The sequence below is a fragment of the Phascolarctos cinereus genome, unplaced genomic scaffold (assembly GCF_003287225.1).
Source record: "Phascolarctos cinereus isolate Bilbo 61053 unplaced genomic scaffold, phaCin_HiC Scaffold_5;HRSCAF=322, whole genome shotgun sequence".
Taxonomy (NCBI): Eukaryota; Metazoa; Chordata; class Mammalia; order Diprotodontia; family Phascolarctidae; genus Phascolarctos; species Phascolarctos cinereus.
In genome coordinates this window covers 325101954-325126862 of record NW_027555958.1, presented here as the reverse complement: position 1 = coordinate 325126862, position 24909 = coordinate 325101954, and the positions used below count along the sequence as shown (strand labels likewise).

Sequence of the window (24909 nt, the reverse complement as noted above, 5' to 3'; positions counted from 1 at the left end):
CTTCTCTTCTCCAGGCTAAACAACCCCAGTTGCTTTACATGATTCCCATATGAAGTGGAGTCAAGGCCATTCATCAACCTGGTTGCCCATATCTGTACCCTTGTCATAGACGTCAAAAGTTTAAAAATACCATGTAAATATTCTTTCATTTTGTCCAAAGCTTATAAAGCAAACAAAGAAAACTACTCTGAAAACCTGACTCATGAAGCAAGTCCTTTCTTTTTCTAGAGGCAGCAGCTAGGCCTTGCTAAGCCCTGGGTTTCTACCCCACCCTGGATTTACAGTCAAGCTTATGAAACTTGTGAAGAATTACAGGTTAGCCTGGAAAGGATCTCAAAAATTATCTAGTCCAACCCCTTTATTTTAGAGATGAGGAAACTGAGGCCCAAAGATGAAATAGACTTAACCTAGGCTACATAGGGAGCAAGTGGAAAAGCCAGGATCTGAAGGTATCCCCAGACTGTTTCAGTGCTGTCTCTGCTATTCTACCCCTATTCCCCTTAATTGCAAAGAGCACGTTAATATAACCAAAACCCATTTTCCTGTTCATTTAGTAAGACATTGTAGGTGCCTATAAGGAGCAGAACACTTGTATAAAACACTTAGCACGATGGCTGGCCTGTAGTAGATACCACATAAACACTTATTCGCTTTTCTCTTTCACTGCAGGGGGAAGATAAAAAAGTTTAGGTAAGACATGGTCCCCTCTCTCAAGTAAGGTAGGGGAAATTGACACATACACAGAAAACTATTTCTAGGTTCAAATCCTACCTTTGGGTGACCATGAGCAAAACCCACTTTGCACCTCAAGCAACTCAAACTATACAGAATCTGAGTTTGTAGTTATCAGTTCTTTCCTTGTGAGATAGGTGATGCCAGGATTACTACTCCCATTTTGCATATTAGGAAATGAAGGCCCAGAAAAATAAAGTGACTTTCCATGTTATCCACATAATTCCATGTTATTGTTCAGTCATATCTGACTCCTTGTGACCCCATTTGGGGTTTACTTTGCAAAGACACCAGAGTGGTTTGCCATTTCCTTCTCCAGCTCATTTTACAGATGAGGAAACTGAAACAAGCAGGGTTTAGTGACTTGCTCAGGGTCACACAGCTAGTAAGTGTCTGAGGCCAGATTTGAACTAAGGAAGATGAGTCTTCCTGATTCCAGACCTGGCACTCTATCCACTTCACCATCTAGCTTCCCTAATTCAGGGTAGGACCTAGAATTTGAACTGAGATCTTCCAGAATCTGAGTTAAAACCACCAAAAGAAATGGTCATCTAGATATTCGGTAGGAAGGGAGAACCTGCTTCCCAGGAGACATTCCATTTTAGGATGGTCTTTAGAGAGGTCTCTAGACTCAAGGTCCAGCACTCTCCCTTGTTCCACCTCTCCACGGTCTATTGATACCCACAGTAACCTTACTAGACTATAAGTTCCTCAGGGGCAGCCACAGTGTTCTACTTTTGTGTCCCTCTTCCCATCTACAAGGTTGCAGGGTGCTGGGCATGAAGCAGACTCTGAGTAAACATCTGCTGACATGAAACAAACAGAAGGCAGGAAACTTAAAAGCAAGAGCATTTGGAAACTCAGTGTCGGCACAAATGGTGATGAGATGCTTTTCTGCTCTTGGATCTCTGTAACCACAATGCAATCCAGGTCGGGGAGCCAACGAAGCAGGCCCTTTGAGCCCTGGATTCCCTCCCCTAGATATCCAGCAGAGCATCTGTCCACCTTCCCTTTGCCACCCAGCTAAGCTGCTTCACACAAAGCCCAATCGCTGCACTCGGCACTTCACTCCTCCTGCCTGGCCCCCCGGGGTCCCCAGAAGCCTGGGGTTGGGAAGGCGGGCAGGGACAGGCGCTAGGCATCGAGTGGCCGGTCGCATCGAACCGGAGCCGAAGGCCGAGGGCAGGAGAGGAAGGGAGAAGTGGAAAAGAGAGGGAGGAGGGGGGAGGAGGTAAGGGGAGGGAGGAGGAGGAGGCGGAGTAGGGACTGGAGGGAGTGGGGGGAAGAGGCCTCGCTCCGAGGAGGGAGCAATTGAATTTCAAACACAAACAACTGCATGAGCGCTCACCCACCTCCCGGGAGCTAAGGACCCCTAATCGGCGGCCCGCACCCCTTTGCTGGAGGCGGAGAAGGAGGAGAAGGCGCGGAGAACTGAGCCTCGGAAGCCGGGGCCGGGGGGGGTGGGCGCCTATTTCAAGGCAGGGGGGATTGCACGAGGAAGAGGAGGGGGCCCGAGCGGCGCCTCCCCCTGTCCCCCCTTCGCGGTAGCGGAGTCAAACTTCAGCTCTCTCCTTCCCCGGGCCCCCCTCCCGCTCCAGAATTGAGTTTGGGGGAGCCACCGGAACCCCCAAGATGTCCCGCTCCAACAGGCAGAAGGAATACAAATGCGGAGACCTTGTGTTCGCCAAAATGAAGGGATACCCTCACTGGCCGGCCCGGGTAAGGAAGGAAAGGGATGTGCGGAGCCTCTGGGGCCGGGGCCGGGGCCGGGGCCGGGCCGGGCCGAGCCGAGCTGGGGGAGCAGATGGGTCCCGGAGGGGAGTGCGTGGTGGTGAGGGGGGGCGGGGAGGGAGGGATAGGCCACGCTTATGCCCCAACCGCCCGGGTTGCATAACGCGGGCACTAGCACATTGCACCCGGAGGGGGTGGGGGCAGGGGACGCCTGGGTCCCCGATTTTGCCCCCTCCCCGCCCCCATCACAGCCGGGTTCTCGGTCTCTCCACCTCCGTATTATATAATGGTCCGGGCAGCTCGTGGGTCGGGGCAGCCAGGCCTCTCTACCCAGGGACCGGGTAGTACTTGGCGGAGGAGAAAGGGGAGGGGAAAGGAGGGGGCGAGCACCTGGATCGGAAAGGGTGAGGGCCCGATTCAAAGTATATGTAAGGGAGGGGGACGACGTGCAGGTCAATTTTATTCCCTTTCCCCGAATGTCCAATGTCCCCCTCCCCAGGCCCCATCCTGGTCAGTTTCTCCCTTGGGGTAGTCTCGCCAGCTTGTCTGCCTCACTTAAGGGGCTGGCTCAGTCCCTCTCCAGAAACTCCTCCCACCCCTGGGGATGAGAGATGTAACCTCCCCTATATCCCTGCTCCCTCTAACACCTCCATTCTGAGGTTCACCTCCCCAGTTCCCTGTTTCTCTCTTTCTGTTTCACTCACAGCACTACCACCACGGTTGAAGGGGAGGGAAAAGTGCCTAGGCCAGCGTGTGCGTTTACGTGTTTGGCGGTGGGAAAAGAGTTTGCTCCTAAATCCTGGAAAACTTTAGGCTTGGGAGTCGGGGGGGGGTGTCTACCTGGCTAGAAAGATAATTGGAGAGAAAAGCGCCCCCTCCCCACCAAAAAAAATCTTTCTAATGAACCAAATCCTAATTTAGGAGCCAGTGGAGGGATCTGGGCTGCTCTTGTGACTGGGGGTTCATGGGAGAAGGGAGCTTCTTTGTGGTTGAGGAGGGAGGGGGTGGTTGCTCCTCCCTCCCAGGTGTGTGCATCTCCCGCCACAACCGTCCTAGTCTCGGCCATGTGGTTGATCGCCTCACTGTCCCTCGGCCTACAGTAGGCCCCTGGGGGAAAGGCTGGGTTGCTTTCTCAGTTCTGCCTTGGGCCTTCCGTGCCCTCAGTACCTGTCCAGGTTCGAGGGGGCTAAGGAGGAAGAGAGAAAACCAAACCAATAACTAACTCTGTTTCTTCAAGTTGTACTCTTAGAACTGAAGTGGAAGTAGGGGGTTGGGAGGAAGAGTAGGAACTCAGATTAAGGAGAGGAGGCGAAAGGTGGTGGATACAGGAAGGAAGAGGAAGGACAGAGTTGAGGGAGTGAGTATCCCCTATTCTTCATTTTTTTTTAAGGTTTGTGTTATTAATCACTTAGAGATAGTAAGGGGTGGGCTCTAAGGTACCTTAAAATTATAAGGTTTCTTTTACAATAAATATCAGAATGAGGGACCAAATGAAATTGGGAGGGGACTGTGGAGGAGAACCCTATTGGAGAAGGTCCACTTGGGGGACAAATGCCAATTTATTGAAAAAGAGTAAGGAGTAGGAGAGATTTTTCCTCTACTTCTGTCCCTGGGCATTATGTGGCTAAGCCCTAAATCTTAGATGTCTGTAATAAGGGGAGTTTTATTGAGTGTTTGTTAAGTCTGGAGGGTGCCATTTGTGCCAGTGACTGTACCTGAGGGGGAAAATCTCTTCTTGTGTGTAGGGATGTCTGAATGTCCAAAAGGGGGGGGAAGGGGTGTCTGTCAGGGGAATCTGTGTTATGTGTTTTGTGTTTGGGGGAGGGCTGCCTTCCTTAGGGTATGTATGTGGGGAGAGTTTCTATGTATATATGTCTGGAGGGGGGTGTCTTCTTTTGTATGGGTTAATTTGGAGACATGGAGACTTTCCAATTTCTTGGGTGGAGGGAGTCTCAATAACAACAATAATAATAGCTAATTTTTGTTTAAGATTTGTAAAGTATTTTATATACATGGTCTCAGTTGGTTCTCTTAAGAATCCTTTGAGGTAGGTCCTGTTATTCCCATTTTGCAAATAAGGAAATTGAAGGTGAGAGGTTAAGTGACATGCCCATGGTCACACAGTCATGAGCTGGATTTGAACATAGGTCTCTTGGCTCCAAGTCTAGTGATCATTCCACTCATCACTTGTTCCATCTTGTAGGGGGTGGGGAAGGTTAAAAATGGTGGGGAGGGGAACTCTGTGTGTATCTGGGGAGGGAGAATCTTCTTGTGTATGTATCTGGTTGGTAGAAGAATCTACTTGTGTCTACTGAGAGGGAGAGAGATTGTGTGTGTTCTGTAGTGGTAGTTGGGTCTCTTCAAGTAGATGTTAAAGAGGGAGTCTTCTTGTGTTTTTGGGTATATGCTGGGGGGGGAGTGTCATGTGTCTGCTGGGAAGGGAGGGACCCTCCTGAGTGTGTCTGGTAGTGTCCAGGTAGTTTCATGTGTTTGTCTGCAGCTGGGGTGGAGGTGGGGAGTTTCCATGAGTGTGTCTGGTGGAGAGGGGAGCAGAGCATCGATCTTGTGGGGGGGGAGTTGTGTCTGTGTATGCTGGTAAAGTCTCCCTGTGTATATCTACTGGATGGGGGGGAGGCAGAAATTATTGTCTACATCTGTTGATATGTCTGTGTGTGCGTCTGGTGGAAGTCTACAATATATATCTACTGAAGGGAGAGAGATTATGTGTGTACCTGTTTGGGTGGAGTGCTTCTTATTTGTTTCTGCTTGGGGGAGAATCCTAATTGTGTGTATACTGGAGAGGGAATCCCCTGTGTATGTCTGTGTGTCTGTGTCTGGTAGAGGTCTGAGGGGGTCCTCTTATGGGTGCTTCCTGGAAGAAGAGTCTCATGGTGTGTGTATCTGCTGGGGATGGGGGGAGTCACCTTGTGTGTGGGTCTTAGGGGCTGTCCTTGATTTGTGTGTGGCTACTGGGGGGGGTAGATCTTTTTGAATGTGTCTAGACAGGGAATCTCCTTGCTGTATGTTCTGGAAAGGGGTATTCTTTTTGTATATGTGGGTAGTGTCTCCTTATGGTTGGTATCTGCTGGGGGTGTGTGTGTGGGGAAATCTTGTTTTTTGTATCTCCTGGGGGGAATGTGTGTGTGTGTGTGTGTGTGTGTGTGTGTGTGTGTGTGTGTGTGTCTGGGAAGGATCTTGTTATGTATGTCTGCTGGGAGGGGGTGTGTGGAAATCTTGTGTGTGTCTGCTGGGGGGAATCTCATTTAATGTGTGTGGTATTGGTATCTGCTGGGGGGGGTTAATCCCTTTTTTTGGTGTGAATATCTACTGGGAACGGGGTCTTATATGTGTGTCTGGTGGGAGACAAGTGTCCTTATGGCATGTGTCTGTCTGTCTGTCTGTCTGTCGGCCTGCTTGTCTGTCTGCCTGCCTGCCCACCGGTTGGGAGGGGGAGGGAGTCTATTTCTTGTGTAGTAGGGGAGGAATCTTTGCTCCTGTGGGGGTGGGGAGGTGGAGAGTCTCTGGGTCCTGAACTTCCTGGCCATTTTTATAAACCTGAGCCACACCCTCCTTTTGGCCTTTTGGAGGACTATCCACCAGGCCTTTGATCTCCCAAGGAAAGTCCAGAAGGCCTCAACCCCAAGCCCTCTCCTCCGAGGCTGAAGATGTGTTCTGAATGCTGCGCGCGCGCGCGCGCACACGCACACGCACACGCACACACACACACACACACACACACACACACACACACACACACTTTATCACTCTTCCATCCTCTTCTCCATCCTGCCCACCCCTCCATGAGGAGAAAGGAAGATATAAGGCTCTGGGATCACTGGCACATATGAGCACATGTGTGTGGGTAATGTGCACACTTGGACTTTAACCTACCCTTTTGACCCAGCTGGCATCTTGGTCCTGGTGCCAGAGCTGCAGTGGGTCAGCACAAGCACCAAATGCAGGAGTCCCTGCTCCAACTCCTACTGGGGAACAAAGTCCAGAGGCTAGGCTGGGGGCACCGTGAAGGAAGTTGCCTAGGCTGGAAGAGGTGCCTGCCTAGGTCCCCTTCTGGCTTAGAGGGGAGACTGAAGAGGGCTAGAATCCCAAACATCTGTTCCTATTGGTAGACTTTGGGGAGAGGCCAATATCTGGTTTGACATAAGACTGAGTCTTGGGATTAAAGAAGGAGGAAACTGGAGTTCAACCTTTCTCTGCCTCTATTCACCTTAGGCCCAGTTCTGGTGAGAGGATGGGAAAGGGATGGGCCAAAACCATTGCAGGGTTCCATAATCTAGCCCTAACCAGGCCTCAAGCCTGGACCTTCCAGATAGGGTTATGTAGGAGCAGGGAGATCAGGCAGGGCCATCGTCAGCAGATAGGAACCCAGGCTCTCTCTCCTCCCCCATGTAACCCTCAGTGTGCAGAATTACACCCTTTTCTGACCCTGCTCCCTTTCCACACTCCACTATCCCTCCCCAGTCTTCTGATTCCTTGATAATAAGAATACTGGAGAGGGGCAGCTAGGTGGCGCAGTGGATAGAGCACCTGCCCTGAAGTCAGGAGAACCTGAGTTCAAATATGTCCTCAGACCAAACACTTGACACTTACTAGCTGTGTGACCCTGGGCAAGTCACTTAACCCCAATTGCCTAAAAAAAAAATGACAAAAAATAAGAATACTGGAGAAGGCCTAGCACATAGTACCTGGAATATAGTAGGTCCTCAACAGATGTTTGTTGAATGAATGAATATGAATACAATGAATCCTGTTATCCTTACCTATAAAATGAAGTTTAGACTGGATGATCACAACACACCAAATCTCTCTGTAAGTCCAAAGATTCCATCCTAGGTATGTGATGTGGGAATATCATGGGGAGATGCCTCAAGGAGAGGCATCATGATATAGTGGGAAGAATACTGGACTTTGGCCTGGGTCCAAATCTGTTTTTTTTTTAAATTTTTTTGGCTAGGCAGTGGAGTTAAGTGACTTGCCCATGATCACACAGCTAGTATTATGTGCCTGAGGTGGGATTTGAACTCACATTCTCCAGAATCGAGGATGTGTCCAAATCTGTTTTTAACACTAAATGTGTAACCCTGAGCATGCCAGTTCCCTTCTTCATGTCTCAGTTTCCTCATCTGTAAAATGGGGAAGCTAATACTTGCACTCCCTACCTCACAAGGTGGTTGAGAGGGAATAGATTTGTAATCCTGAAAGGATTATAAAAATGTGAGTTGTTAGTATTATAGATTTATCATGAGACTGGGACCCCAAGGGAAATCAGCTCTGATGGGAAGAGAGACTGGTCATTCTCCTTTCTCTTTCCTCTCTTGAAGCTAAATCACAGAACCAGAGAGATTTAGAGCTTGGAAGGACCTTAAGGATCATCTAATCCAATCCTGTCATTTGACAGATACAGAAACATCCCAAAGAAATGAAGTGACTTGTGCCAGCTCACACAGCAAGTCAGTAGCAAAACTGGGACTAAATCTCCTGATCCCTTTGCCTTTTCCTACAGGAATACTTCATTACCCCAGGGACATCATAGAGTCATAGACTTTTAGACTCATAATATAGAAGCTGGACTCAGGACACCTGGGATTGGCTCCTAGGTCTGATACACCATAGCTCTATGATCAGTCTTTTTACTTCTCCTTGTCTCAGTTTCCTTATCCATAAAATGAGACAAGGCACCAGGGTATAACAGATGGAGGAGAGATTGCTTTGGATCAGGAAAACCTGGAATCAAGTACTGCCTCTAACACATACTGGCTGTGTGACCCTGGACAAGTCAGCCTCTCCTTTGTGCTGAAACTGTCTTTTGCCTCTTTTTGTATCCCCAGTGCCCAGCACAATGCCTGACACACCATAGTTGCTTAATAAATGTTGATTGATTGACTGACTTACATTGGTAGAAGGATTTTCCTCATCCAAGAGGGAATTCCCTATTCCAATAAAATCATAGGTCTAATCCCTATCCCTAAAATGGAGATAATATATCATTTACCTCACAGGATAATTGTAGGGAAAGTACTTTGCAAACCTTCAAGCACGGTTGTTGGTGGTGTTATTACTGCTAATAAGAAGAGCTGAAGGTACCTCAGAGATCTAATTGACTCTAACCCCTCATTTGGCAGATGAGAAGTGAGAGTGCAGAGCCAAAGTGCCTTCTTTATTTAAAACACCTTCACTGGGGTTGCCTGGAATCAACTTAGTTATAAGAAAGGGAGTACAATTTTCTCAATCTGGGGCAAAGCATGCTTTGCTTCAGAATAGCTCCAGGTGTAGTAAGAAAGGACAGGATCCAGATGGTTCCAGATCTTGGGTCTTCTCTTGCCTGTGGAGATCTCCACAGAGATCTTACTAGCTATGTGACCCTGGGAAAGCCACTTAACCCTCTTTGCCTCAAACCACTCTGGTATCTTTGCCAAGAAAACCCCAAATGGGATCGCAAAGTGTCAGACTCGACTGAAATGACTGAAGAACATAAAGATCCCCAGAGAAAGAAATGATAGTGGGTGAGTGGTTAACTATACTACTTAGAGAAGATTAGCACTGTTTACTAGCTGATAATCATTATCATCATTAACTTCCTGTGGGATCTCCAAGCACTTAGTAGCTGCCCTTCTCTTTCCCTTTATACTCACACTCTCCAGCATGGAAACTCAGTGAGTGGGGTGTTTGTATGTGAAACCTGAATTCTTGGTGTGATCACACACCCAGACATAACATCTTTTCTCTGTTCCCTTCCCAGTTCTTGCCCACCCTCCCATATATACATTCATGGTCCCCCTTTGTCTTCCCTGGCTCATTCCCCACCTTCTCCTCTAGTTCCAACTGTCTCCTGCCCCAGATTTTCCGGTTCCTGGGTCAAATTGAACCTAGGCTATTGGGTGTGTCAGACTGGCAGTAAGCCAGTGCCTATTTGGGCTCTGTGTCTCTGGCTCAGCCTTGTCCCTCTCTAGGCCCTGTCAGGGGCATGGTTGGTTTTAAGGTTTTAGAGATTCCCCAGGGGAGATTGTGTAGGCTCAAGGTGGTCTCCAGGCCAGGGAAGAGTTATTTGGAGGTCCTTTCATGCCTAGCCCTCCAAACCATTGAAAATTTCTAAGCACTTATAAATTCATCTTGGAAGCCTCCCTGACCTGGGAGCCAAATAAATAAGGCATGAATAGAATTTCATAAAAATCACAGAATATCACCGTTGGAAGTCTCTAAAAAACATCTAGTATATTGTAATCATTGTACATATGAAGAAACAGGCCCAGAGAGGGTAGGGAGAGAAAGTGGAAGAACCAGGATTCTCTGAACCCTGTGTCTTATTATACCAACCTTGAATTCAAACAGGACTTGGGAATATCTTAAGTAAGTACCTGATATGGCCAACTATAAATAGCTCAGTGGCCTCTTACCTCAGTGGCACAACCCCAGTATGTGTGTGTTTTGGGGCAGGGGGTGTTGGAGGCAGCTAGGAGAATATGGGGGGCAGGAGACAGGGTCCCTTGCTATTTGCTTGGGCTCCACCCTGACCCATTTAGCTCTGACTCATCTACTCTGAGTCACCCCCTGGGGTTGAAGTCAGTGCTTGGGATTCAGGTCCTTTGGGAGGAAGAATATATGTGTGTGCCTGCATGCGCATGTTCACAAGCATATGTGTGTATTTTAGGGGAGGGAGACCCTGGACCCCAGAGCTCCTGCTCATTGGAAGAGCACCCTTGATTCTGAATGAGAGGAAATATTTTGCAGCATGAAGAACAGAGATCAGACAGCAGAGAGGACTTTTCCCTCTTTTGAGTGGCAAGGAAGACTTGTAGGATCCTAGGGATTTAGAGGCAGAAAGGGACCTTAAAGATGGACTCTCTCATTTTACAGATGAGAAAACTGAACACAACAGAGAGGTTAAACAACTTTCTCAAAGTCACACAGTTAGTGGCAGAACCAAGCTACAAGATCAGTTCTTTGGGATCCTATATCTTGTTCTCTTTCCTTTCTTTGAATCCCTACTACTTAGCACAGTGACTAGAATGTAGCAAGCCTTTAGTAAAATGTTTATTGACCCCCAAGGATCATGGTGTGAAATTGATATGCCAATCTCTTGGGAGATCCAGAAATGGGAAAAAGGATCCTCCTCCATCCCAACTCACATACACGAAGAAAGCCCATTCTCTATGGGGGGCAGGTGAGGAGGACAGAATGGTCCCTTTGGCTGTGGGTGTCTTAATCATGCCTAGACAGATTAGGAAGGCCTTGTGTGCTCCCTTACCCTCTCTTTGGATGGAATTTGGGATTAAGTTTAGTGTCTTGAATCCTTTCTATTTTTAATGACCATTCTTTGTTTTCCCTCTTCCCCCACCCCCAAGCCTGGGCAACTGAATGCCTGGATTCTTTGCCATGTGGTGTGGCTTTGGGGAGGGGAGCGTCTGACCCTATCTAAGCCAGTTTTCCGGTGGGGGTGTGTGCTTGTGCGTGGGCTCCGGTGGAGACTTACGAGGGAGGTGTAAGTTGTTTGAGATCTCTGGAATCTGGTGTAATGGAAGTCTCAGGCCTTTCCCTGGCTCTGACCCATAAATGGCTGGAGTCACATCGTAGGAGTGATAGGCGGCCCAGTGGGTGCCTTCGTCCTTGGAAGACTACCCATATTCCTCGATTCCTTTCTCTTGGCCTCAGTGAGTCCTGCCTTTCTGGTCCCTTGGACCTTAATCTTCACCCCCACCCCCAGCCCTATATAGTTCCTGAAGCTGTACCAAGAAGCAAGGGCAGGGACCCGGGGCTTTTGCTATTATTATCATTTGTCTCCCTCTTGGGATCTCTAAGCACTGGTGTTTCGGATTTTGCTTCTTGTTGGCCCCTCAGGGAGTTTCGGGAGGCGGAGTGGGAAGGCTGCTGGTAATAGGGTCCAGGTGTCTGGCAGGGGAACTCTCCCTCCCGCCCCTGGCCAGGTCTGAGGGTTCCAGGCATTGGGCTCTCGTGCTGTTCTCCATGTTGGAACTTTGGTGCTCCAGTCTCCCGGCTGTGGTTTAACGGAGAGGACTCAGGTGTCCGACTCCAGGCCTGAGACGGGGGGAGCGGGGCGAGAGTTTTGTGTAAGTGGCCCAGTATCCCCTCCCCCCGCTTATCCTGAAGGGCCGGTGGGGGAGGGGTGGCCACATTCCTGGTTGCTGAGTGGCCCGGGGGCGGGGCGGGGCCGGGTTGTCATGGCGACAGGGATTGTGTGTTGGGGAGGGGAGAACCTGCCTTTCCTTCCCCCCCAACCCCACCCCCACCCTGAGCACACGTGCTTGTGGGGAAGACCACGTTCTCTGGGTTCGGGGCTGGGCTGCTTCTTTGCCCCTGGGGGAGGAGGTAGCTGGGGATCAGGACTTCTGCCCTGGGGAGGAGCTCTGGATGAGACACATGGGGGGGAGGTTGTGGTTTAAGGAAGCTAGGGTGGGGGTGGGGATAAAACTGAGCTCAAATTAAAAAAAAACACACCAAAGAAAACCAAAACCTCTTTCTTTTGAGTTTAGATTACTCTGTTTTTTTTTGGAGGGGTGCTCTGTCTTTCTGAGGGATGTCTCCCATCTCTCGTGAGATTCTTTGTAGGTTTTTTTCCTGCCCTATATCTTATTTCTTTTTGCTGCCTTTGTCTATCTGTCTGTCTGTCTGTCTTGTCTGGGTTAATTACATCCTAGGTCAGCTATCAGTCCTGTCTCCCCCACCCTGAATCAACCTCTGGGTCCTCAACCAACATGGCTACCCAGCCTCTGTCCGGCGGGAAGCCAAGCTGCTCGTGGTGCTGCAGGGGCTGCTGGGAGGTGTAGTTTCCCGGGCTTTGTAGTCTGTACTTGGTGGCCTAGCCCCGAATCCTGGGAGCCCTGCAGGGCTTCATGCCCCCTCTGCTATGGGGCATCCAGCTCTTCCCACCCCTCCAGAGCCCTCTCCTTTCTCCTCTCCTGTTTGTCCACATACTAATCGTCTCACACCTTTTAATAACAACCTTCCAGACCTTGGAGGTTGAGAGTGGGGAGGGGAAAGAGATATTATTTCCATGGCTATGGTTAAGCTTTGTTCTTTCCAGAGGGTCCTGGCACAGATGGTTGTTTCCACTGCCCCAAGGAGATGGAAGGGGGCCTAATTTGGAAGTTAGGTGGATCTGGGTTTTGGTCTCAGCACCACCACCATATATTAGTTGTGTGATCTCCAGCCTCAATGTCTTCATTTATAAAATCAGGGGTTTAGTCAAGATGATCTCAATCTAAGGCTCTTCCACAGTCCAAATGATGTCTTATAATTCCCTCAGAAGTGACCTCCTCTCCCTCAAGCAGATGTCCCTGAGACTTAGATGAGAGGCTGAGCCATCAGGTTCATGTTCCCTTCTTCTATTCTCCCCACCCCATGCCCCACTTCTACCTAGATTGATGAAATGCCGGAAGCTGCAGTGAAGTCAACAGCCAACAAGTACCAAGTTTTTTTTTTCGGGACTCATGAGACGTGAGTGAGATTTGGGGGGGAGGGGAAAAGAGGGGGAGTTGAGAGGGGAAGGAGGGACTGGAGAGGTGGAAAGACAAAGGGTTCTAGGGTGGTTAAAGAGGACGGAAGGATGAGAGGGCAGGGAGAAAGGTTGGGGGGGGTCTGCTTTCCTTTCTGCATGGAATCATCCCAATAGAATGACCTTCCATTTCCCTCGTCTCTCAGAGCATTCTTGGGTCCCAAAGACCTCTTCCCATATGAGGAATCCAAGGAGAAGTTTGGCAAACCCAACAAGAGGAAAGGTTTCAGTGAGGGTCTATGGGAGATAGAAAACAATCCTACTGTGAAGGCCTCTGGCTACCAGGTAAGCCCCACTCCCACACACCTAGGAACCTCCAAGGAGAGGAAATAGTCGCTTTTCTCAAGTTGCTGCTAAAAAAAAAACCCTACTGATATACACTTTAGGGATAGACTTGAGGACTTCTGGCAGTGGTATTGGGTGAGGGAGTGTTAGCAAAAGAGTTTAGAAGGAGGGGATAACAAGAAAGAACATGACATTGAAACAGTTTATTTAGAAGCTCAGATGAGGGAAGGTGAAGCACCCAGGCAGGACTGGGGCTTCATCCATGAGAGTATGGAATCAGAACTCTAAGGAGTCCAGAAGTCTGAGGCCCAAGGAAAGGAAGAACAGGAAGTGGGGAGAGAAGGAAGCTGGGGAGTTGGGATTGGGCAGAGGGACATTTCTGTCTTGGTGAGGAAGGGTGTTAGGGTGGAAATGAAACAGAATTTATATTCGACTCTTCCTGCTTCCTCCCCTTTTATATCCAGGCAGTTACCAAGTCTGAAATCACAATAAAATATCTCTGGCATCTGGTCATTCCTGCTTATTCCTACTGCTACCCCAGGCCTTCATCATCATCCATCTTAAGTGACAATATTAGCCTCCTAACAGACCTTCCTCCACTCTTCCCTCTAATACGACCTTCTTATTACCAAAAATATTTTGGGTTTTTTTTTTAGTTCATACATCTAATCTTGTTACTTTTATTGACAAACTTTCATTGGCCCCCTCTTGCCAGAAGACTAAAGTTCAAAGTCTGCCCTGGCATTTGAGACCATCTACTATCTCTATATAATCCATAAACATTTTTAAAGCATCTATTATATGCCATCTATAAGCACTGAGTATACAAGGAAAGGCAAAGGACAGTCCCTGCCCTCAAGGAGCTCACAATCTAATGGGAGAAAACAACTCATGATAAGATAGCTGCCCCAGGTCACCTCCTAACATGGACAATTCCGGAGGAATTCTCCACTGTCCATTCTCCACCCACTCCAGACAGAAGGAGGCAGGTGTTAAGGGGAAGGGGGAATACCTTTCTCCTTCATCTCACACTCTTCTCTTGTATCCCTTCTATACTGTTGTCATATAGAAAGACTGTTCCCTTTCCTGTGGACACACAGAGCTTCCCTGCTTTTGTTTAACCTATTCCTAAACCTGGAATGTCTCACTCCTCTGCCTTCTAAAAGTATACTTCCTTCTTTAAAGCCCAGCTTAAAAGCTATCTCTTTCCAAGAAGTTTCCCCTAGTTCCTCTCTAGGTCTCAACAACCTTTTCTCTCATACTTCACTGAGCACTTTTTTGGTGGCATTTATCTGGTGCTTTTATCATGTAATATTCTGTGTTACAGCACCTAGTTCTTGGGGCTTACCACCTACTAGAATTTGAGTTCTAGAGCCCAGGGATCTTATCTAAACTTTGTATCTCTCTCTGTGCTCTAGTCACAGTAGACATTTAATGAAGATAAACTCGCATCAACATGCATTAATTAAGCACCTACTTGTGATGTAGTATTAAGTCCCTTCCCATAATAGGCTTACATTCTACTGAGGGGGTCTATCTGATTTAACATGTAGAGTGATAAGTAGTAAATTAAAGGTAACAATGTTGAAATTAATGGAGATTTTGGAAGTGAATCTAATTAATCTGTCTAAGATAAAAATAGAGATTTGAAGAAATAACTCTCATCAAAGAGACTTCCTGGGAGGTATCCTCTGGATTGGGGGGAAAGGAAAGTTTGTATATAGAGAGAGGGACATGCAACTTTACATGTATCTACCTCCCCATCAAACCATCTTGACCGATGTTTTTTTTGGGGGGGGGCTTAGAATGAAGATCCCCTTTTTAAATGAGGACAGGGTAGAGGAGGAGGAGTTACTCAAGGGAAAAAGAAGCAGTTGACTAGGGAAAGAGGCATAAATAAGGGGTCCTGAACCACTTCCTGGGATCTACTTCTTGTTGCTTCCCCCCACCAGCCATCCCAGAAAAAAGGGTGTCCGGAAGATGCCGAGCCGGATCGAGAGGTGTCAGAGGGGGATGGGGAGAAGAAGGGGAACACAGATGGCAGCAGCGATGAGGAGGGGAAGCTGGTGATTGATGAACCTTCAAAGGAAAAGAATGAGAAGGGAGCACTGAAGAGGCGAGCCGGGGACTCACTGGAGGTAACACTGGCCTTACTGCCAGCTCCCTGGGATGAGGGATACTCCATCTCTTCCCAAAGCTGCAAAGCTCAGTATGAGGAGAAACTTCCAAACAATGAGCTCTGTTCTAAAGGATGGGCTGTCTTTAGGAGCTAGTGGGTTTCCTGTCATGGGGGTTTTTCAGATGAAAATTTGCTCTCCACTTACTTATCGAGGACTATAGAGGAGATTCATGCTCAGGCATAGGTTAAATTATTTTGTGTTGTATTATGATGTATGTTATGTTATAGCTAGCACTGATGTAGCACTTTGAGTTTTTCAGATTTGATATAAACTTCAGATAAATGTGTGCATATATATATGTATACATGTATATGTGTGTATATGTATAAAATATATGTGTGTGTATAAAATTTGATCTTCAGAACAGCCTTGTGAGGTAGATGCAATTAAAAAAATTTTTTTTTGTTTTTTGGCAATTGGGGTTAAGTGACTTGCCCAGGGTCACACAGCTACTAAGTGTCAAGTGTTTGGTTTGAGGCTGGATTTGAACTCGGGTCCTCCTGACTTCAGGGCCAGTGCTCTATCTGCTATGCCACCTCACTGCCCCGGTAAATACAGTTTTTGTCTCCATTCTGCAGATGAGGAAACTGAGGCTGAGAGAGGTTAAGTTACAATTACACCATACTGTCTCTCGGGGTTCTTCCACCTCAGAGATTCTGGGAAGTTGGGTAATAGACCTGAATTGAGAGGCAGAAGAAGTTGGAGAAGGGAGTTGAAGGGAAGGAACCTGTGTGGAAGCTCAGGAAGCCCTGAGCTTGGAGTCTGGAGACTTGGATCCGAGCTCTACAAACTTCTAGCTGTATGATCTTGGGCAAAGTCAACATCTCTGAGCCTCAGTGTCTTCATCTATAAAATGATAATAATTTACTTCACGGTGCTGCTGTGAAGGTTAAATGAAATAATGTATCTACAAGTGCTCTGTAAGATACAAAGCTTTGTAGAAGTATATTATTACTAAGAATTATTATAACTAAGTACAAGAGGTGAGATGGGAGTGGTCATAAGGGAGGTCAGTCTGGGGACAAACTGAGGGAGAAGGAGACACATGTAGAGATCCCTTTAACCTGATCTGTGCATCTGTGTGTCACTTCCTCCCTTTCCAACTCTCCCCCCTGCCCTCCCCAACTGAATTTAGGATTCCCCCAAACGACTTAAGGAAACCCAGGACCCTGAGGGGGAGGGGGATGAGAAAGAAGAGCTGGCCCTAGAGGGAGAAAGAGCCCTCCCCACCGAGGGGGAGAAGAACAGTGCCCCCTTGGAGCCAGGCCCCGGCCGGGGTTTGGTTGAAGAGGAAGAGGAGGAGGAAGAAGAAGAAGAAGACGAAGAAGAAGAAGAGGCTGTCAAGGAGGAAGGCCCTACCCAGGGTGTCAGAGATCACAAGGAGAGGTAAATGAGTTCGGAATAAGAAAAGACCCACCCCTGAGTAAGAGCCCTCTTAGGATCCTTCCCAGAGAATCATTTGCACACTGACCCTTCACACTGAGAACAGGGACTATTTTATTTAAGAGGTGGGACTTAGCACCGTGTTAATTAGGATGAGGGTTTTGGAATTAATCAACGAATATTTGTCATACAGTTAGTATTCAGCAGGTACTGTCCTGGCATGGGAGAGAGGAAAGGATGAAGGATGGTCTACAGGAAAGACTTTCCAAGGCCTGGGGTAGTATACATTAGGATGTAAGGATTTGGAGGAGAGGGGGGATCTTCTCTACCTTTAGACCAGGAAGGAATTTCCTGTGGCCTGTTTCCTGATGTCTGCATGAATGTGGGGGTGAGGAGGGGGACGTATCCTGTTCGGGAAGCAGCTTGTATAGAGTATGAGGGAAGAAGTCTCTAGTGAGCTGGAAGGAGAATGGACCCAAAGTAACTCTGTTCTCCTGCTTGTCTCCTGCAGCCTGTAGCCGACAATGTTTCCAGAGGAGCCCCCACCCTGTTCCTGCTGCTGTCTGGGTGCTATTGGGGAAACTGGTCATTGCCTGCAAACTGGGAACCCCCCTTCTCCTGCCCCCTGTCCCTGATACCCTGACATCGGCAGCTCTCTCTTTCTCTCTCTTTGAGCACCCCCTCCCCACTCTCCCGGGCCCAGCCCAAACTGGGTAAGGAAGGAAAGGATCAGGGCCTGGCACCACTGTCTCTCACCACTCTCTCTGACCCTCTTTTACTTGGCAGTGGAATGCCTCTCCCCTCTCCTGAGTCTCAACCCCTTCCCCACTGTCCTTATTACCCCCAGCTCTGATTTTTGGGAGGACCCAGTTTTGGGCAGGGTGCTAGCTTCTGAGGGCTGTTATTTCAGTGGGGAGTTGACAGGGGCTTTCCTGGACTGGCTAACTTCCTGACCTTTCCCTCAGCCTTTCCCCACCTCCACCCCCATCCCTGGAAATACTGGTGAGTTAGGATGTGGGTTTTGGAAAGGAAAGGATGGAAGGTGGGCTATCGGAAGGGGGCTGCCCAAAGTCTGGGAGGAGGGTGCAGCATTACATGAGAAAAGGGGCTGTCTCTTGAGGGAATAATCTCTGCCCTCCACCCCTGATCTATCATCCCCATGCCCTGGGATGATTTGCTGATTCAGGGAAAGTCTGACAACTGAAGTGGGGTTAGGTAGGGGAATAAATGCCTGGTGATTGGCCCCATTCCTGCCTCTGGTAGCCTAGAGCATTCTGGGAGTGATAGTTGTCCCAGTCATTGTTTCTAGGGTTATTACCTTGGGGCACTGAGGGTCTAGCAAGGGGTTAGGGTAGTCTTTTAGTAGGTTCACGGAGAAGGTGGCCTGGGGAGGGTGTGACTATTTAAAAGACCATCTCCAGTGAGGGGTGAGAGATTGCTCTTCATACTGCTATCTGTCTATTCCTGCCTTTAGCATCATAAGTCTCCCTCTCAGGGTCCAATACCTGGGAAGAAGTTGCCCTAGTGAGATGAGGTGGGGAAGCTGGGCATTAGATCCCTCCCCTTCACTCCTTCTAATCCCCATCCCCTGGTGCTTCAGGCCTTCCCTACAGGAATATTTATCACCAAGGCAAAGTAAAAGTAAAGTGGCATTTTTTAGGAAGCATTTTTAATAAAAAAAAATTACAAAAAAAATTTTAAAAGATTCCCAAATCCTCCATGCCCCTCTTTTCCCCTCTCCCCCCTACCCCTATCTACCCACTTCTGCTTCTCCATCCTCTTGGCTTTCCTGACCCTTACTTCCCCTATCTCCATTCTGTCCTCCACTCCCTACTGCTGCACCTGGATTTTCTGATTTGCTGGAAATGTAGCTGTCTTATTTGGGGTTTAATGGCTTTCTTTTTTGTATCTGGGCTTTGGTTTTTTTCCTTGTGTCTCTCTTGTGTTTTTTTTCTCTTCCCTGGTGTCTCCCCACCTACTCTCAAGAAATAAACCCATTCCTCTTGCTGTTATCACCAGATTCAATTTGTAACCTACAGAGAGAACAAAAAGAGGGAAAAAAAAGTCCCCTACCCTTTCCCAATAATCTCAATCTCTCTCTCTCTCTCTCTCTCTCTCTCTCTCTCTCTCTCTCTCTCTCTCTCTCTCTCTCTCTCTCTCTCTCTCCCTCTCTCCCTCTCTCCCTCTCTCTCCCTCTCAATCTCTCCCTCTCGTTCTTTCTTTCTTTCTTTTACATCTGCTCCCTTCCCCAACAACCTTCTCCTTCCCTCTCCCTGGGCTCTGATGAGAAGTTGCCGACTGTAGCTTTGGAAGTTTAGCTCTAAGAACCGGTAGACAATTTCAGTTCTAGGACAATAAACCTGTTGATTATTATTTGGGGCCCTGGCTGGTTCTGTTTTTTTTGGTGGGGGGCATGGGGAGAAGACTGGGTGTGGGCTCTCCCCGTCGCCTTCGCTGCCCCCTGGCCCAAACTATTTGGAATTAGGACCACATGTATAACAGCTTGGTTGGAGCTTAGAGACAGGGCCATCTTCCGGAATTTGAATACTGGGTGTAGTTTAATAAGTGTGGACTTTACTGCCCTAAACTTAAAAAAAATAACGAGTCTTACGCCCTTTCATAATAAGTGAGCATTTAGATAACATTTTAAGGTTTGCGAATTGCTTTATATATGTTATCTCATTAATCCTCACAACAGTCCTGTGAGGGAGGTGCTATTATTACCCCCATTTTATAGATGAGGAAACCAAAACCAGATAAGTTAAGCAAGTTGCTCAGGATCACACAGCTAGTAAGTGTTCAAATTCCGGTCTTATTGACTCTGAGACTAGCCCTCTATTCATTCTGCCACTTAGCTGCTTTTTTATTCAAGTGACATAAGGATTCTCTATTACTGTTGTCCTCAGATGCCTCAGCATGACATGGATAAGACCCTGACGTCTCAAAGGCTCTGCCAATGGAGCACAAATTCCTCCAAGTCCCACTGAGCTGGCATGGCTTTGAGCATGGCAATGCGACTCTGCAGAATCATACCATGTCAGAACTAAAAGGATCTATATAGCCAACTCTTTCATTTTGCAGTTGAAGAAATGGAAGTGCAGAGGAAGAAAAGTGCTTTGTCTAAGGTCACAGGGAGTTAGTGGTAGAGAAAGGACATATACCTATCTCCCAATTCATGTATTTTTATATCTGCCCTGCTGTCTCTCTGTCTTCCAAGAACCAACCTGTCTAGGGAGAGAGAATCTCATCCCCAGAACATTGGCCATCAGGAGATGAGTCTTTTTTGGTCACAGTAACATGTGAGACTGCCAAGGTTTGAAAGAGTTTTCATTTGCATCAGTGGGAAGGGGCACCTGTATTAGGACAACTAGCTGGCCCAATGAATAAAGTGTAGGATAGAGTTAGGAAGATGAGTTCAAATCCTGTCTCAGACACTAGCTGTGTGACCCATGAACAAGTCACTTAACTGCTGTCTGCCTCAGTTTCCTCTTCTGTAGAATGGGGATAATAATAGCACCTATGTCCCAGGGTTTTTGTGAGGACCAACTTAGATAACATCTTAGATTTAGATAAAATTGGATAACGATTTAGATAATAATGTATATTAGCCATATGAAGCATTACGTAAATGACCACTATTAATGTTATTGAACTCATTTTCAAAGTATCAAAAAAGCATTGAATTGGGAAGAACGAGTACAGTCTGCAGGTGGAGGGGTAGATATGTGTAAGGGGGTGTGTGGGAAGGACCCATGGAATCATAAGAGTTGGAATGGACCTCAGAAGTCATTTAGCAGACCTACTATAACTGAAACAGAAATCCTCTCTATAACAACAAGGGCTCATTCTAGCATATACTTGTATACCTGAAGGCTTGGTTTCACTCTAGAAACAATCCATTCCACCTTGGGATTTGGCAAGGTCTGTAGTCTCAACATCCTCATTTCCACCCACCCTGACCCTCAACAAATGGGAATTTGTCAATGTCCTTAAAATGTGGCTTGTAAACCTGAACATGTTAAGATGTGGTCTGACTAGGGCCAACTATATACAGCAGAACTATTACCTTCCTCACTTTGGGTACTTCTTCTGTGTAGGCAAAGATTATATCTCACCTCTTCAAAATGTCAATGGATCTGTGATCCCACCAATTTAGGTAATCTCCACAGATACAGATCAGAACCCATCTCAACTTGTGAGCTTCTTGTCCATGTTATCCCAATACCCACCTTCTGTTTTGCCATTCAGTCATTTTTTCAATAGTGTTCAATTTTTCATGACTCCATTTGGGGTTTTCTTGGCAAAGATACCAGAGGGGTTTGCCATTTTTTTCTCCAGCTCATTTTACAAATGAGGAAACTGAGGCAAGCAGGGATAAGTGACTTTCCCAGAGTCACACAGCAAGTAAGTGTCTGAGGCCAGATTTGAACTCGGGAAGATGAGTCTTCCTGACTCTAGGCCTGGTACGCTATCCACTGTGCCATCTAGCTGCCTCTAATGTACCTTTAAACATCTACATTTTGTGCACACCAGTAGTCTTTTTTATCTTTTGTTCTCCCTATGTGACCAGCTCACCTCCTTTTCTAAATTCACATGTCTTTAAAGACATCCATTTTTGTATGTCCCATTGGTGCTCATCTTTTTGATCACAGTCACACCCCCCCAAATCCTCCCTTGTGTCAAAGAAAAACAAGCCAAAATGATATATCTGATAATGCATACAGTAATCTGTCATAGTTGTCCCCCACCTTTCTGTACTAAGAGAGGAGGTGTACTTTATCTGATCTCTAGGACTTTCACTGGTTTTTCTATTACCCAGAATTCAACTTCTTTGCAATCTTTTTGTTAACATTGTTACAGTGTTTATTGTCAGTCTTTATAATTATTATTTATCTCTTGGCTCTGTATCCATTTACACAAAACTCCACATTTCTCTCAACTGTTGATCATCTTACTGCAAAATAATATTTCATTACATTTTTACCTTAGTTTTTTCAGCCATCTTTCAGTTGATGGGCACCTACTTTGTTTCTTTGCGGCAAAGAATGCTTCTGTGAATATTTTGCTATACATCAGCCTGTGGGTTCTGTCTTTGACTTCCTTGGGGATATGTGCCCAAGAGTTGGATCACTGGGTCAAAGGGTATGGGCAATTTAGTCCCCGCCTCCCTCTTTTTGTTTCATTGAAACTGAAATACAAACCAATTGGATCACTTTACAGTTCCACCAACAGGGCATCTGTATACCCACTTTCCAGTTCCCTTTTCCACCCATCTTTTGTTATCTGCCAATTTGGAGAGTGTGAGATGAAACCTCAGAGCTGTTTTAACTTGTATTTCTCTATTAGTCATTTGGAGTGTTTTTCTTGTGATCATTTATGGTTTGCAATTCTTTTGAAAATAGTTCATATCCTCTGACCACATATCTTGAGGAGGATTGCACTTGATGGCTTATATTTTGTATTTGTGCCAATTCTTTACATGCTTTGGTTATCATATTCTGGTAATATATATTGCAAATATTTTTCTCTTCACTGTTTGTCTAATTTTGTCTTCATTGATCTTATTGGCCAAAAGCTTTTTAATTTACATAGTAAACATTTTCCATCTTATCTTTTATGATCTCTGTTGCTTATTTAGTTAAGAATTTTCCCTCAGGCATAGTTGTAAAAGGTACCTAACCTTGTTCTTTCATTTTTTTTTTTAATGGTGTGGTCTTTTATGTTCAAGTCTCAGATCTATTTGGGGATTATTGTGCTACATGGTATCAAATCTTGGTCTAAGCTTAACTTTTGCCAAACTACTTTATAGTTTTCCCAGAAGTTCTTGTCAAAAAGGACATTCTGTGCCCAATTATTTATTTATCAAACCCTGAGCCACTATTTTCAATTGCCTCTGTTTTTTGGTTATTTGGTCTGTACCATTTGTCTGCTTTTCTGTTGCTTAACCAGTATCAAATAGTTTTGAGACTTCTGCACTAGAACATAGTTTGAGGTCTGATAATGAACATAACCTTTGCTAGCGCCTCCTTGCACCTACCATGTGTCTATCAATGGCCCTGTTAGTCTCCAGCAAATGTGACTGTTGGGTCTTAAGGGTCTTTGTGGAGGGGAGCGATTTAGAACTGTTGAAAGAGCTGCACAATTTTCCAAATGTAATGTGCCGTTCTCTTTATTCAATTCTGGCTTAGGCCCACCGTCTACCTCCATATATATATGTATACACATATACCTGTGTGTACACATGTAAAATCCATGTGTGTGTACATATATGCACATATGTTCATGCACTAAATAGATAGGCCATCCAGCTGTACGTCATAGCCTAGACCAATGGTGTCAAACTCAGATAGATTCCTACAGCACATACTGACTTAGAAAACCACAAATTAACATTATCTAATTCTGTTGTATTTTTGTTTTATTTTGTTAAACATTTTACAATTATATTTTATTTTGGTTTTGTTTTTTGAAATTAATTCATTTTTAGTTTTCAACATTCACTTTTTGTTTTTCATTTTGGTGAGGCAATTGGAGTCAAGTGACTTGCCCAGAGTCACACAGCTAGTAAGTGTTATGTGCCTGAGGTTGGATTTGAATTCAGGTCCTCCTGACTCCAGGGCTGACGGTCTATCCACTGCACCACCTAGCTGCCCCATCAACATTCACTTTTATAAGATTTTGAGTTCTAAATTTCCCCCCTCCCTCCCTGCCCTCCTCCCCAAGAAGGCATGTAATCTGATATAGGCTATACATGTATAATCATATTAAACATATTTCCTTACTAGTCATGTTGTAAAGAAGAATCAAAACCAAAGGGAAAAACCACAAGGAAGAAAAAAGAAAGAGAGAGAGAGAGAGAGAAAATAGTAAGCTTCAATCTGCATTCAGACTCCATAGTTCTTTCTTTGGATGTGGATAGCATTTTCCATCTTTAGTCTTTTGGAATTGTCTTAGATCAATGCATCCAATTATATTTTTAATACAGTTCTCTCTGAATTTGGAATTTTGTTGGCTGGAAGTTTGACACCTCTGGCTTAGAAAACAGGCATTCTTCATCTATTTTGTTTTTCCTGTACCAATTGTTAAACCAATCTCTTTTGAGTGGCCACAGGTCTTATTAAGGAAGACTTGTAATATTCTGGGAAAGATCACATTAACTTTCTTGGCCACTTTGTCACATTGTTGACATATTAAATTGACTCAGAGTCTCTGGATTTTTTTTTCACATGTACTATCTTTATCCTATGCTTGTGCAATTGATTTTTTTGAATCCAAGGGTAGGTTCACAGAATCATAGATCTAGAAGTGAAAGAAACCTGAATTCAAATCTGGCCTCAGACACTTACTAGCTGTGTGACCCTGGGCAAGTCACCTAACCTCTGCCTGCCTCAGTTTCCTCATCAGTAAAATAAAGATAATAGCACCTACCTCACAGAATTGTGAGGATCAAATGAGATGATAATTGTAAAGTGTTTAACACAGTGCCTGGCACATATAAATGTTAACTACTATTATTATCTAATCCAACTCCCTAATTTAATTGGTGAGGAAACTCAGACCAAAGGAGGCTGTGAAGTTGCTCAAAGCATATAGCAAATCTGGTAGGTGGAATGTGAATCTAATTCTGATGATTCCAGAGTAAGCCATGTACCATGCACATTGTACCATGACTTTTTCATATATTTTCAACAGTGCCTCAACAATTCTGTCCATTAATTCTTTCTGTACCTTTGAATGGTTCTGTGAACCTAGGTTCAAATTTTGCCTCTGTTCCTTTCTCTTTGCTTCATTTACTCAGATGTAAAAGGAGAGTGTTGGACTAGGTGATGTCTAAGGCTCTGGGCAGCTCTAAATCCCTCGAGCCCTGTTCTGGCCCCTACGTTCATTCTATGACCAATTGAAATAGGCTGGACTTAGAATCAGTCAAACTAGGTTCATATACTAAACTAAAACATACTGTAGCATAGTGGAAATAGTGTAGGCCTTGGAGTCAGACCTGGGTTCTAATCCTGCTGCTGAAATGTATTTGTTTTATGATCCTTGGCAAATGACTTAACCTCTTTCTACTTC

General features: G+C 46.0%; 1 protein-coding gene across 2 annotated transcripts; it reads left to right on the top strand.

Moving 5' to 3' along the window:
- Positions 1-1983: 1983 nt before the first annotated feature.
- On the top strand, positions 1984-19212 carry HDGF (heparin binding growth factor). 2 transcript variants are annotated; one of them, XM_020991496.2, is made up of 6 exons: positions 1984-2451; positions 12857-12933; positions 13138-13276; positions 15229-15414; positions 16592-16842; positions 17351-19212. In XM_020991496.2, exons 1-6 carry the CDS (start codon positions 2365-2367, stop codon positions 17355-17357), a joined length of 747 nt encoding a protein of 248 aa, XP_020847155.1. In that variant the 5' UTR covers positions 1984-2364; the 3' UTR covers positions 17358-19212. The 2 variants fall into 2 exon arrangements, with proteins under 2 accessions (XP_020847155.1, XP_020847156.1); XM_020991497.2 differs by lacking the exon at positions 1984-2451 and adding an exon at positions 11266-11546.
- Positions 19213-24909: the final 5697 nt, after the last annotated feature.

Coding starts and splice junctions, on each gene's coding strand:
- HDGF (XM_020991496.2), top strand. CDS start 2,365: ATGTCCCGCTCCAACAGGCAGAAGGAATACAAATGCGGAGACCTTGTG. Junction 2,452..12,856: donor ACCCTCACTGGCCGGCCCGG/GTAAGGAAGGAA, acceptor ACTTCTACCTAG/ATTGATGAAATGCCGGAAGC. Junction 15,415..16,591: donor GAGCCGGGGACTCACTGGAG/GTAACACTGGCC, acceptor AACTGAATTTAG/GATTCCCCCAAACGACTTAA.